General features: G+C 42.8%; 1 protein-coding gene across 2 annotated transcripts in view; it reads left to right on the forward strand.

The window, feature by feature from the left end:
• The window catches only part of IREB2 (iron responsive element binding protein 2), a 37,673-nt gene that overhangs the window by 8,578 nt on the left and 14,175 nt on the right, over window positions 1–14,920 (forward strand). The window contains exons 3-11 of one of the 2 annotated variants that reach the window (XM_081019866.1): window positions 1,011–1,176; window positions 3,589–3,726; window positions 4,296–4,511; window positions 6,293–6,362; window positions 6,897–7,080; window positions 8,976–9,115; window positions 11,693–11,864; window positions 13,538–13,638; window positions 14,711–14,827. In XM_081019866.1, the coding sequence (XP_080875992.1) occupies window positions 1,011–1,176; window positions 3,589–3,726; window positions 4,296–4,511; window positions 6,293–6,362; window positions 6,897–7,080; window positions 8,976–9,115; window positions 11,693–11,864; window positions 13,538–13,638; window positions 14,711–14,827 (1,304 nt within the window). Of the gene's footprint in view, window positions 1–1,010; window positions 1,177–3,588; window positions 3,727–4,295; window positions 4,512–6,292; window positions 6,363–6,485; window positions 6,574–6,896; window positions 7,081–8,975; window positions 9,116–11,692; window positions 11,865–13,537; window positions 13,639–14,710; window positions 14,828–14,920 lie in introns of those variants that run through there. The other variant, XM_081019867.1, reaches the window with a different exon arrangement.

A 14,920-nucleotide genomic window follows, 5' to 3' on the forward strand; every position in this document is an offset into this window, starting at 1 on the left:
TCATGAGCAAGTGCACCCGGATTCCAGCGGGCAAGTCAGTGCATGAAGTATTCCCTGAAGGTGGAAAATAGACATAAGCTGTGCTGCACAGCATCTAAAATATTGGTCACTCCAAGGGAAATATCTTAACATTTCCCCCATTGCTTTTAATCTGCCTAGATTTTCAATCTGAGCCCTTCTTAGTCTCATTATCATTTTTTCTCTCTCCTCACCCTACCCTGACACTAATACTTTTATGAAATCTTTTTATTGCCACATGCTGGACTTAACATCATGGATTTGAAGCAGTAAAATTTTACCGGCCACGTGAGACCAAGTCCCTTGGTTTAGCCATATCTGTCAGAGGAACAATTCTCTGTACTAATCTTTGCCTCCTCAAGATGTCAGTTAATGTTCTTGCCACAACAAAAAGCCCAGAAGCACAATATCAAGGAGATCTGTCTTACAACTAAGCAGCATCATTTGCTGGCTTATCTTTGTCAATAAAGAAAACTATTCCGTGCTACCTAGCATTTATTGGCCTTTTGTTGTGACACTCAGGGGTACTGAGACCCTGTTGAGCTAGTTCAGCCTTCCCCAACTGGAGCCCTTTTATCTCAAAGACTAGCAAATGAAATTGACAGACTAACCACCACTTCCAGAATTCCATCTAGCTCTGGACAGCCTGAAATATACGAGTTTAGTTTAATTTACTTTCACCAATTGACCACCATATATCAGTTTATGCATGTTGTTAATCAATAATAAAAGTGCGATGTTGGGTTCTAGCTCACTTACATGGGGGATTGGTGCAAATAAGTATCCTATTTTGATTTGTTTAATTTTCCTACCAAGAATAGTTTGCACTCAGCTGTAGTGCTATTTTGATAAAGCTATCAACATCATTTTAAAGGCTCTGTTTAGAGATGTGAAGGCCCAGAAGGGAGGGGAAAAACACATTTGGGGAGTAGCCTATACACAAGTGAATCCGTCCCAAACTTGACCAATTCAGTTACTTTATCTTTGTGCAGATATCCTGCCTTACTCCATACGGGTACTGTTGGAAGCTGCTGTCCGCAACTGTGATGGCTTCCTAGTGAAAAAAGAAGATGCTATGAACATTTTGGACTGGAAAGAAAAACAGAACAATGTTGAAGTGCCCTTCTGTCCTGCCAGAGTCCTTCTCCAAGACTTTACGTAAGACACATTTTCCTCATTATATATTTTAGCTGGGTCTAATGCATTCTTCAAGCACTGCAGGCTTTATCTAAATGTTCAGGGTGGAACTTACACAGTATTTAGAGAGTCAGAAGTTCAGATATCATGTAGGTTTATACTGGCAACAGATCTACATAATGAATGTCTCTTTAGGAAAAGTGATTGAAATAATGGGGTATCATTTCACTGACGACTCTGCTTTGTCTATGTCTCAAGATACTTACATATGCGGCAGGGACTTTTGGACATCTCTGCTTCAGTTCCCATCTCACACTAATGACTTTACTGTTTCTTCACAATTGGGACATTCTTCCACATACATAAATATGGGCTGCTGCCTTATATCAAGTCAGGCCATTAGTCTGTCAAGCTCAGTAGGCATGGGGAATAGGATCCAGCCAGTGGCTCCACTTCACAGTTCCCTGTCAAGAACTCTGGAGTATAATTGATCCCAATAGGGTTTGCATTTGGCTCCAAATTTTAAAAGGTGCCTTGCTTCCTTAAGGTACGATCAGAAGTACACTTTGAGCTTTTTGCAGCTACATCTTTACCTGCCCTACACCTGGCACAGGGCATGGCATGGGGGGAAAACCCTCATGGGTCAAATTGGGACTCTGGCTAGGCCTCATTAGGCCGTGGGACGGAGGTTCCCCATGCTTGGTCTACATGAACTGACAGCTGCTTTCCAGACAAGGGTCTTTCCCAGCCTTACCCAGAGGCTCCAAGGCTTGAATTGGGACTTCCTGCATATAAAGGATGTGCTACTGTCCCTTGCCTAAGCATTTTATTTGTTGTGTGTTGACAGTATTATTCCTGTTAGTTGGATTTGTGTCCTGATCACTTTGCATCTAAATCAAGGTGGCTTGCGACCAATTTTTTTAAAAATGTAAACCTTCAAAGTGCAGCAGCAAACAGTAGCAGTTAATTCTTACTCCTTTAATCTGGTCTCTGTCTCAGACATGAATTCTGTGTAATGCAAAACACGGTTGGCATATAATTAATTGTGCTTTTAATCATTTGCATGTCTAGTTAGCAAATTGGTTATAGCAGCATGGACATAGCAGGAAGAATTTGAATATGTTGCTGTAAGTACTTGAAAACCATAGGAAGAAATTTAGGTCTTCAAAAACATGTCCATAGGTGGGCCTGTGTCAAGCATGAGCATGTTAATGGTAAAGGCTGGATCAACACTGGATCAATACTAGCAGGGATTACGGTGTGCTTCAGAATCCCATGTAAAAAAATAAACTCCATCAAGAGGTAGACCCAATGTTCTCAGCTCTGTCAGAGCAACAAGATGGTATGCACTTGATCTGTTTATACTGTACTAAATGCAGGGAGTAGGTGTGCCCATTGCCTTCTAGTGTACCCAGACCTAATCAGACTGGACTTGAGGAGGAGGTTTAGATAACTTAGGTTCATGTAGCAAGTGGCTCAGTATTAAGGATGGTGTTTGATGCAAGCAATTTGCCAGGGATTTGCCTCTTGTTGACAGTTTTGTCTTGAAATTGCTGGCAACATTGTCGTCTGGCTGGCCAGTGCTGAGAATTAAGGTGATACAGAGGTCTCATTAGACTCCGATGTGCACCTTAACATACAACCAAACAACCATCCAAAGTGATTTAGAGGAGTAGAAACAAATCAGGCTCACATACTTCTATTTTCCTTCTTGTGCAATTTCTGCTTAGTGCAAAGCAGAGTTATGACATCTGTTTGTGTATGCGCTCCAGAACTGGAGGTTTGATTGGGTTTCCAGTTTTGATTTGAAAGCAGCCACAAGCAATAATTGCTGATACAGATGTTATGACTAACAGGAAACTGAGAGTTGAAATAGCACGTGAATAGGGTAAGATGCAGTGTGCAAGTCTGTGGTTTGTTTCTACAGTGGTGCCCCGCAAGACGAATGCCTCGCAAGACGAGAAACCCGCTAGACGAAAGGGTTTTCCGTTTTTCGATGCGTTTCGCAAGACAAATTTCCCTATGGGCTTGCTTTGCAAGATGAAAATGTCTTTGCGAGTCTTGCAATTTTTTTCGCTTTCCCCCCCTTTTTCTAAGCCGCTAAGCCGCTAAGCCTTTAATAGCCGCTAAACCGCTAATAGCGCTAATCCGCTAATAGGGTTGCTTCGCAAGACGAAAAAACCGCTAGACAAAGAGACTCGCGGAACGGATTATTTTCGTCTTGCGAGGCACCACTGTATTTCTCCAAACTATGTGTCATTCAGTGCAAGGATATTCTGTAGCATAAAATAAAAGTTTTCCTGAGTGTTTCTGAGCTATCATGTGGGACCTACTAAGGCTGTGTTAACCAGTATGGGGCCCATGCCATTGGCTCTAAAGGATCTTTATTCTGTATGCCAGCTAAATATTTTTTACATTGGTCATTTTCATTAGTGGAATTCCTGCAATAGTGGATTTCGCCGCTATGAGGGAAGCTGTGAAAAATCTTGGAGGGGATCCTACAAAAGTTCATCCTGCCTGCCCAACAGATCTCACTGTGGACCATTCTTTGCAGATTGACTTCAGTAAATGGTATTTATTGTACAACTGTTTTGTTTTTATTCTACTTTTTGAGTAGCAGTTATAGTGTAATATGGGTCGCTTCATGTATGTGAAATTCCTACTCTCTGCTCCCAGTCAAGCCCCTCTAACCACTACACCACACTGACTCTCTTGTATTGAGGGCTGCATACTGGAGGTAAGCAGAGCCAGAGCCAAAAGTGGATGGGCAATCCCTTTTCCACTTCCTTTCTTTTCTGCCACCCTTCCACCCCCTCCACTCTCCCCTCCTTCTTCTCATCCTCGTGAAATTAGATGAAGGGCCATAGTTGCCCACCCCTGCTCTAAAGTGTACCACCCAGGTGCCAGTTCTGTGAGACACAGAGGCATGGTGGATGTCTCCTAGCTGAAATTGCCTGCCTGCTGAAGTTTACCAAACCATTAGTATCTCTCATCTCTTGAGAGATAAAACGTGGTCTCACTATTCTAGTGTTGCTTTGTTTGGAGTTTTTAATGTATATGTTTTACATTTAGTTTATCTCTAGTAATTCAAAGGATTTTGATAAACTAAAACGGTTTATTTTCTCTGTTTCTTTTTAAAGTGCAATACAGAACACTCCCAATCCTGGAGGTGGTGATCCACAGAGGCCACCACCAAAACTTTCTCCACTTAAAGCTCCTCGGAAGCTACCGTGCAGGGGCCAGTCCAGCTGCAGAGGGCCATGTGATGGAGAGTCTGGTCGTAACTCGGGGCCACTTTCTGTGCAGATTGAGAACACGCCTCCGCTGTGTCCTTTTCATCTTCAACCAGTGCCTGAGTAACTTTTTTTTCTCCAATTCTCCTTTTTTCAGTTTGCTTTCTTTGTGCAGATGAGCATCCATGCCATTGCTAGGGCTTTCTTCCAATTCCTCTATAACAGTACATCCCTCAAGTTTAACATGGAGCATGTTAAGTATCAGGCACTGATTTATCTAACACTAAACACTGCCATACTTTAAGTTGTAACTTGTTGGCAATCAAAAACTGGCAGGTTGGCTGCCTATAACAGTTCAGGTCTTGCTTTTTTTGCCACAGTGAATGCTTGACAAGGCAATAATGTTTTTATTCTAAAGGCCACTCCCTTTTTTTATTTCTTTTTAAAAACATCTCAGATCAGTCCATACGGTGCCATGGATGGTGGAATCCTACAACCACATTGTCTACTAGCCTATTGAATGTTATTTATTTATATTTATAATTATTACACTTTTATGCTGCCCTTCATCCAACGACCCCAGGGTGGTTCACAGCAGCACAACAGTGTACCATCAAGCTACAAAGTTATCCTCATATTTAGACATTCTTGGGTTTGTTCCAGGGGTGCCCAAACTTTTTTCAAAGGGGGCCAGATTAAATCGACCAGCGGGTCAGACAGATTAGGCCCCTAAAACAGACTTTGGACATGCCTGGTTTAATCTGCTTTTCTGCTAAGGCATTTTGCCAGATGTAAGAATTGTAAGGGCTGCTTCCAAAGTGCAGATACTTATTTTTAATTTTGATGAATTACACTTTAGCCCACCTTTCCCCCCAAGGAGCTTAGGATGGTGTATGTAGTTCTCCTCCCTGCCATTTTACCCTCACAATAACCCTGTGAGGTAGGTTAGGCTGAGAGACTGTGACTGGCCTAAGGTCGCCCTGTGACTTTCACTGCTGAGTGAGGATTTGAACCCTGGTCTCCCAGGTCCTAGACCAACACTCTTAACTGCTGCACCACACTGGCTCTAGCTGAGTTTCTATATGTGTATATTCTCAGTGGAGAACTTTCATGAAGGCCTGGTTCACATAGAATGGTAAGACAGACTATTGTTTACTATGAACAAGAAAGTGTGCTGGTACATGCTTCTCAAATCATGCTGTTATTCCATTCCCTGACCGGGAGGAAATGAACCAGAGGACTGTCTTATCATTCACATGTGATCCAGCAATCATTGTTTATTTTTTTTCAAACCACGAGAGGAAGCCAGATTCGGTCTATCCATTTAACATTCTTCTGAAAGACGTGATGATTGGCCACATGCAGTAAAATTCAGTCTCTGCCAGGGATTAAGCAAAGCATAATATAGGAGGACAATTGTTGGACAGGCATCGTAGAAATACCTCCAGATATATTTCTTAATGCCTGACTTGTCACCTTACTGGTTTTCTAATTTGCAGTAACAAGATATGAAGATAAGCGGTTTTCTTATCATGCATAACATGACTCTTACTTGCTTCTTGCTCGAGGTTACTTACCTCTAAGAACAGTAGCTAGAAAGGACATCTTCCCTTTATGGCAGCATCATTCTAATAGCAAGGTTATTTTTTAACCTTTTTAAAGCCAGCTTGCCCCATGCGATCTGAAGCAGTGCTTATTGCCACATGATAGACACTCACTGCATGCTTTACAAGAGACCTTGCCTTGTTTAAAAAAGAGGGAATGTGGAGGAGGCATGTGCCATTTCATGTGGAGTTAAAATGCCTCTCCTAACCAGTTCCAGACTTCTCAGTTTTCAACTGTAAGTGAAATATTAGGAGAGAAAGCAGTAATGTTTATATGGGTTTGATTTTTTTTCCCTGTAGGCCGGAAACAGTGTTAAAAAACCAGGAGATGGAATTTGGTAGAAATAGAGAGAGACTTCAGTTTTTCAAGGTACGTTGGTTTGAAGAACCTTATGGCAGAACCGCACAAAGTGGTCTGGTGGAGATCTGCTTGGGTCTGTTCTGCAATCAGTTTTGAACCTTCCCCCTTTCTTTCAGAATATTTAACTAAGAGAACAAAAGGAGGCTTCTGGTATTGAACATGAAATGGCATACTCATTCTCGAATTAACTCCTGTTTATGATTGACATACTTCAGGAAAGGTATAATGGAGAGACAGATCATGCCTAGAACAGCAGAGTTTTTAACCTGTGCAGGAAGCTCTAATTTTTCTCTGTGAAGGGGCACATTATCTTATGAATTGTGACAGCTATGTAGGTTCTCTCCTATGCTAATACTTGCTGAGACACTCTTATTTTCAGCAGTTTGCCTTTCTTTACCCAGTAGATATGGGATGCGTTGGTTAAAAAATAATAAATCCTGATGTACCTTTTCTCATTTACAGTTGCCATTGCTAAAGCTTGCTTGGTTCAGAGAGTGCGAAGATCACTTATCTTAATTCCCCACCCCTTTTATCTCTCTCTAGTGGGGTTCCAAAGTTTTCAGGAATGTCTCAGTAATTCCTCCTGGAACAGGAATGGCCCACCAAGTGAACCTGGAGTACTTGTCAAGAGTAGTATTTGATGTTAAAGACTTCCTCTATCCAGACAGCGTTGTTGGCACTGATTCCCATACAACAATGGTGAACGGCTTAGGAATCTTGGGATGGGGTAAGATGAGTTGGCAGTTCACAATGTTCTTCCTTGTTACATCTCTAGTTTTCAGTTTCTTCCTCTTTATTTTAATTTCCTCCTTAACATTTTCTATTGTGATAGTTGGGTGGAGAGGGGAAAGTTGCAAGTGTGAGAAAATATAAAGATGCTCTATTATTATTATTTTATTATTATTTATTTGTGTGCTTAAAAACACACTTCACTAATTCAGTCTTGAGATTAAACAGACCCCCAATGAATTTTTAAAAAGACTACTTTAATAATTAAAAAATAAGACTCACTGTTTAAAATATTAGGCTTTGGCTGTACCTGACTCCTCACCCACCCTAACATCCGTGTTCCTGTACGAGTAAGGAGGGGGAAGGGAAGGGCAGGGCAGGCAAAGACACTGTACATACCTGTTTGTGGCTCAGTGGAGAGCTTCCCTGCTTTTGTATTTAGAGCAACTAATCCACTCTCTGTAAGGTAAAGTTAAAGGGACCCCTGACCATTAGGTCCAGTCGTGGCCGACTCTGGGGTTGCTGCGCTCATCTCGCTTTACTGGCTGAGGGAGCCGCCGTACAGCTTCCGGGTCATGTGGCCAGCATGACTAAGCCGCTTCTGGCGAACCAGAGCAGCGCACGGAAATGCCGCTTACCTTCCTGCCGGAGCGGTACTTTGACGTGCTTTTGAACTGCTGGGTTGGCAGGAGCTGGGACCGAGCAACAGGAGCTCACCCCGTTGCGGGGATTCGAACAGCCAACCTTCTGATCGACAAGTCCTAGGCTCTGTGGTTTAACCCACAGCGCCACCCGCGTCCCCTCCACCCTCTGTAGGCGAGGCTTATTTGTTCAGTATTTTGAAATTCTGTGTTTTACTCCTGATCCCTCTCTTTTAGTTCCATTTTCTGTGGGGGTACAATGGGTTATAAATCTAAATAGACACTGCTACCTGGGGGCTAGGAGAGAGTAACCTGCTACGTTTTTGAAAGTATGAGAAGAAGTATAAAATACTACATGACATAATGGAGGCTAAAGCTATGCATAATACACAGCACATCATGCTGCGTACAGGCAGCCTTAATCCTTATAGTTTCTGTAATCTAAAGTTATTTTCATGAAGGAAACCTTTGCCCCGACAGTTTGAGAGGAGAGAAAGCTTCCTTTCTTTTACTAAGACAAAGATGGGAAACTCTTCATTAACCCATCAGAAGGTGACCTCACCTTCCATTTCAGTTTTTATTTATGATCAATGCAACGTTAGTTTAAATAATGTTTATCCTGCTTTTCAACCAAAAAAGATCCCCATAATGGCTTATAGTTCACTAACAATAAAAATAAATAAAATTTCTCATCATTGCCCTTGGTTTACAATCTAAAAAGGCACAACACGAAAAGAAAATGGATTGGGCTGGGGAGAGGAAATAGGCAGACTCTGATATAAGTTCTTAGTTCTAATCACCAGCTGGTGTGAAAATGTTGAAGACAAGGAGAGGTCCAAAGTTGCTGGTCTTTTGGCTGTACCAACACATTGGTCCTTCATCCTTTCTCTTCCCGCTGTTGCAACCTAGTGTAATGACTGCTGGCTTTTCCTTTGAAATGAAAGAAAACCCCAATGTTGGAACTAGGTGTGCTATCTAAAATCTAGGAAGGTGTGGAGGGGAGGCACTTTTGGGGGGCAGTATGACCTGGAGGTTTTATATCTGATTTTCCAACATATTTCCTAAAAGGCAGCTCCATGTGTGTGTGTTCCAGTCAGGTTAAAATGGGGACGATACAGGGTTATCTTTTACAGTAGTCAGTTTTGACTTTTGACAAAGAAGATTTCTGAAGATACTTCTAGCATGCTCTTCGAAGTTTTAAAGAATCTGCCAGTTACCAAGCTGTTTTAAGTGATGTAACGTCTCCTTCCAGGTGTGGGTGGAATTGAAACCGAAGCTGTCATGCTTGGCTTGCCAGTTGCCCTCACCCTGCCTGAGGTGGTTGGGTGTCAACTGACAGGCTCCGCCAGCCCGCTTGCCACATCAATCGATGTGGTCCTGAGCATTACAAAGGTAAATTAGAGCTCTCTTTGTTGCCAAGTCAAGCAGGCCATGTACTACTAGCTCTGCTGGAGGTGACATAAAAGTGCCTAGGATTTTATCTAAGGTTACAGTGTCATTAGCAGTGGTTTGGCAAGGCCTTAAGAAACTTAGTGGCAGGTAAACAAGGGAAATTGAACACCACCTCCGTGGATACCCAATGAAGTTTGTGGTGAAGCAACTGGTGCTCTTTCAGCAGGTTACCCCTTACTGGGGACAAGGAGCAGCTGTCTCTGGGCAAGTTTCTAAGGAGCTCATCATGGTAACCCCACATGAGGGTCTCTCTAGCCTTAAAGACCATGCCTGGCCAACATAGTGTCCATATGGTTCAGTCTTCTTTCTCCCTTCTTGCTGCAGTTTGGATGGGAGGCCCTTACTCCCATCTGCTTGGATTTGCTTGGGGCTGAACTAGGAATCACCTCCTCCTCCCCCTTCCTCTCTGAAGCCAATCTTCCACTATCCCTATTCTCCTGTAGACACTAAAAAAACTGCTGTGTGTTGGCTTCCAGCTGAGTGTTTATGAAGAAAAGAAAGCCAACTCAGGGACTGATTTGATTCCCTCCCTTCCTAGATACTGAGGGCGAAGGACCCTGGGTGGATAGCAACCCTTCAGCTATTAGTTGTAAGGCGGATATGGAAGAGAATACTTCATCCATTCTAGACCAAAGCTTGCAATGACCAGGATAGTGTCTCGGCACTGTGCTTTCTGCCCAAACCTGCTGCAGAATTTCACGCTAAGGATACAGTAATGGTTAAACCAGGGTGGATTAAAAAATCAATGATTTTTTTTGAAAAAAATAAAAAATCAGATTAAAAAAATTAAAATCAGATTTTTTTGATTCAAATCATTTTTAAAATAAAATGCTTTTGGAAGAAAAATCTTTCTAAAGATAGTTTTGTATTTAAGTTACATTATAGTCCAAAGGCTATTCATCAAGAAATAAGGATTTGTTTTAAGTTTTTCATGTGTGCTCTAACACAGTCTAAGTTTTTGTTTTTTAAAAAAATGGTTTAACCACATCAGTTAACAAACATGGAAACATATGCTATAATGTTATTGTTTTAGCTAAATAAATTGTTTAAATTGTTATTAAGGAAATTATTATTTTTCTCATTCCAATAAAATTCAGCAGAAAGTTGTCTGAATGTAAACAGTTAACTTATTAAACCTCACAATAATTTCATAATTACCTGTCTATGTATTTCTAACAGTATAACCAAATCAGTAATTTTTGCTATAACTGTAAAAACTACTCTGAAAATTTATTATTCCAAAAATGAAACCTGCATCTGGTTGTAAATATTAAGAGGATGCCAGCAAGGCTGAGTCTTTCTGTAAAAAATGATTTACCGTATTTTTCGCACCATAGGACGCACTTTTTCTCTCCTAAAAAGCAAGGGAAAATGTGTGTGCGTCCTATGGAGCGAATGCACGGGGGAGGCAGTCGGGAAAAGCCCCCAAGAGCCGCACACAAGCTCCATGTGCTCTTGCGGGCTTTTCCACAGTCCCTTCTCCCACCTCCCAGAAAAGCCAGGAGAAACCGCGATCTCTTTAAAGGGGTTGTGCGGCTTCTGCAGGCTTTTGCGAGAGGTGAGGGAATCCCCCCACCTCCCAGGAAATCCAGAAGAAGCCATGCAGCCCTTTTAAAGTGTGCGCGGCTTCTGCCGGTTTTGCGAAAGGTGAGGGAATCCCCCCACCTCCCAGAAAAGCCAGGAAAGCCCTGCGCAGCGTCTCCCAGCAAGGAGAGGCTGCACGGGGCTTTGGATTCTTTAGCCCCACGCAGCCTCTCCCAGGAGGGAGAGGTTGCACGGGGCTAAAGGGGAAGCCAAAACAGCGAGTGGGATCCATCCTGCTCGCTGCCTTGGCTTGTGCCATAGCCATGCGCAACCCCTCCGGCTCTTTGGGGCTGGGGGGGAAATATTTTTTTTCTTGATTTCCCCCCCTAAAAACTGGGTGCGCCCTATGGTCCGGTGCGCCCTATGGTGCGAAAAATACGGTAAATCAAGTCTTACTGACTAGCAATTTAAATCAAGTCTTTCTGACTAGTGATTTAAATCGTGATTTAAATTGATTTGATAAAACTCAAATGCACCCTGGGTTAAACTAACTAGTTGTGTCATTGAATCAAATGAAAAAGTGTTATTTTTCCAGTTTGTAGTATTAGATGTAGGCACCCCCTTGTCTCCATGACTCCAGAGGGTAGTGAAATGGAAACCTTCAGAAGCATTGCCCCACAGCCTTAACTAATTGCTGTGCAACAAAAGGGCAGCACTGAAGAATGGTGACACCAGAAGATGTTGTGTTCAAAGAATTTGGCATGTAGCTTGGCTCACTTGCCCAAAACATCTTGCAGAGCAATGAAGTGCACTCACTCCGCATGCCATGCTCCATACTCTGCTCCTTGCTGATTAAGTAGTCTCCTGCCTCACGATCCTGTATATTTCTCTTGGTGGAATTGCTAGTAGTTCATTCGAAACCTTTATGTCATAAGATGCCGCCTCGTTCTGCATGCAGTGTTTGATTTTTCTTTTCTTTTTTCCTCTCCTTAGCAACTTAGGCAAGCAGGCGTGTCTGGAAAATTTGTGGAGTTCTTTGGGCCTGGAGTTTCCCAGCTCTCCATAGGTGACCGGACCACAATAGCAAATATGTGTCCAGAATATGGTGCTATCCTGAGCTTTTTCCCTATCGATAATGTGACATTAAAGCACTTAAAACACACTGGTAAGATGGAAATTAAAACAGCTGCTTCTCCAGAGCTTTACCATAGCAATATATTACCTAGAGGCTTTCTGTTACATAACTGTTGTATGCATTTTAAACAAAATAAATTGGTGTAATATTTCACAACATGTTGTTGCAGGATTGGAATTTTCCCATGTGTAGGGGGCGAGGAAACTTTCCCAGCCCTGGGGCTGCATTCTGTTGTGGGCAGCCTTCTGGGGGCTCATGCCAGTGGCAAGCAGGGCCATAACCACAAGTGGATAGAGCAGTAGGTGACAGCCTTAACTTTGGGGCTGCATTCCAGCTACATGGAAATTGGAAACATCCACGGCATGAGTCCCAAAGCAAAGGCATTGTGGGGGTGGGGGAAGTTGGGGAAGCTGCTGGTTGATGACACTGGGAAGGGGCCCAGAAGTTTGGGACAGACTGCGTCACGGCCTCAAGTGGCAGGGAAGTATGAACAAGGAGTCATATCCCAAGGAGAGGCCCTGTAGCATAGCCTTCCTCCATCAGTTAGGCCACAGAGAAGCTAGCGAGGTGTGAACAAGACAGTTCAGGTCCAGACCTCCAGAAGAAGTTTGGTTTGCTTACTTCTTTGCCATGCTGACGTTATGCCTGCCCCATTCCCATATAATGGGACCTGAGGGGGTCGTGCAACTTGCTGGATCAATGGCATAGGCAAACTCGGCCCTCCAGATGTTTTGGGACTACAACTCCCGTCATCCCTAGCTAACAGGCCCAGTGGTCAGGGTTGATGGGAATTGTAGTCTCAAAACATCTGGAGGGCTGAGTTTGCCTCTGCCTGTGTTAGGTCTCTTAGCCATACATAGCACCTGCTGTGCCTTTGAACCGTGCTTTGTCTGCCTGTCGTGCTGATCTGAGCATTAAAGATTTTGGTAGAAACCATACTCTTGAGTTATAGTTTCTCATGCAGTGAAAGTCTTGGATCTCTCCAGCGTGCATGTCTCTCCATCAAGTCAAACGAGGCTCACAGTTCAGGGACACGTTGCAGTCAGGCGGAAATACTGCAGAAGGGCATGGAGGAGGCAAGGCCTAGAGAGATGCCCAGGGCTGTCAGTGGAGAGGTCTGCAAGGTTGCATGCAGCCCCCAGACCATAGGATCTTCACACATGCTGTGTGTGTGTGTGTGTGTGTGTGTGTGTGTGTAAAATGTATCTTCCTGCTCAATGTGTATATCTGAGAGACTTGATTTGGTTCACTTCTGTCTTCCTTTAAGTAAGATGCTGCAGTAGATACTCGGGTTACCGTCTTTTTTTCCTGGCTAATGCATGCAGGAAATTGGGAGTTAAGTGCTCCCTGGAAGGGTCTCTTCAGAGGCTTGTGGTATTTCGAGTTAGGAAAAGGCAGTTATGTTCAAACCTTTTGTTGCAAGGTTCTATTGAGCTACTCTGTTATGTTGCTATATCAGCAAATAATGTTGCTGTAAATTGTTTTGGTGACTATGGGGTTTGATGTGAAATTGAGTTATTTGATGGTGTTCTGATTTTTCTTATTTTATGTTGCTGGTGCTTGTGATTACTGTTTTTGTATTTAGGTACATTTTAATGTACTTGTCATGGCCTTTGGCACAATCAACTTACTGATTTGAATATCAGCAGAAGGTTCATTACTTAAACATTTTTTTCCCCTGATTATTTAACCGTTTCCCACAGGCTTTGATGAGACCAGGCTTAAGTTGATGGAAACATATCTTAAAACTGTGAAACTACTTCGAAGTTATGAACTTTCCACAGAAGAACCTGAATATTCCCAGGTAATGTCAAAATGGGCTTGCCTCTTTCATATTTGCAGCTTGAGTCTTGCTTGGACCCTTTACCTTGCCTCACCAGCCAATAGGGTCTCCTATACCTTCAAGAGAACCCAATTCCCTGTTCCAAGCATGGGGAGCATGTCCCCCTCCAGATGTTGTTGGAATCAAGCTTTTGTCTGCCCCAGCCGCCATGGCCTAACGGTCAAAGATGATGGGAGTTGCAATCCTGCAGCACCTTGAGGGGCATATAGTCCCCATACTTGCCTCATTCCAACCAACTTTCTCCTTCCCACCTGTACCCTACCCCATCTACAATATAATAAAGCTTGGGCAATAAAGATCCGGTGAACTGATGCGGTGACATTGCTGAAGCTGCAAGAGCTTGGATCAGTACCTGGATGAGACCACTGGGGGCAGCTCAGCATTCTGAGCTTTCAGAGCATCAAAGGAGGGCAGCTGCTATAGACAGGCATCTTTACCACCAGTCAGCTACTGAGCATCTTCAGCTCTCTTGCTCTTTCCATCTGCAACTGCCACAAACCAGAAGACTCTACTGTGCATGCCTCTTTTACAGTTAAGCATTTGTGTGCATTTTAATGGTATCACGTCTTGGCCAAAAGAGCACACATTATATTTGTATAATTTAGTTCCTTCCCTCAAACCTTACCTCCTGGGCAGGTTGAAGATTTCCCAAAATGTCTCCCAAATTACAGTGTTCTTTGGCAGTTTCTGATATTCGCGGGGCGTTCTTGTTGGAACTGGGTGGAGCAGACTATGTCAAGTGGTTTGGGATTTCAATCGCTAGCTCTTAGTATTTCAATCTTAGTAATTTTTTTATTGGCATTTTGGATTACTGATGTTCAGTAAAATGGCCTTTGTAAACTGCTAATTTAGGGTAACTTTTTCAAAAATATTAAAATTGCACAATAATATGTTGCTTCAAGAAGTTGTTTTCCATCTTTTGCTAGAAAGAAAAGTTGATAATTTCAGCTTGTCTGTAAAATGTGCCTTACGTAAATTGCCAAAGCCTGATTTGTAGAAAGAAACATTATTAACAAATGTTCTACTCCATCAGGTTATATGCATAAACCTGGGTTCTATAATGCCCTATGTAAGTGGTCCCAAAAGGGCACAGGACAGAGTGGCTGTTACGAATATGAAGAGCGATTTCCAGGCCTGCTTAAATGAAAAGGTATGTGCAGTTGAAATGAAAAACTACTGTTAGGATTCCTCTGTTTTTGAATTATATAGTCTCTGTTCTGTGGGAAAGAGGCCTGCTTCTTTC

Source organism: Podarcis pityusensis, assembly GCF_964106645.2.
Source record: "Podarcis pityusensis genome assembly, chromosome: 9".
NCBI lineage: Eukaryota > Metazoa > Chordata > Lepidosauria > Squamata > Lacertidae > Podarcis > Podarcis pityusensis.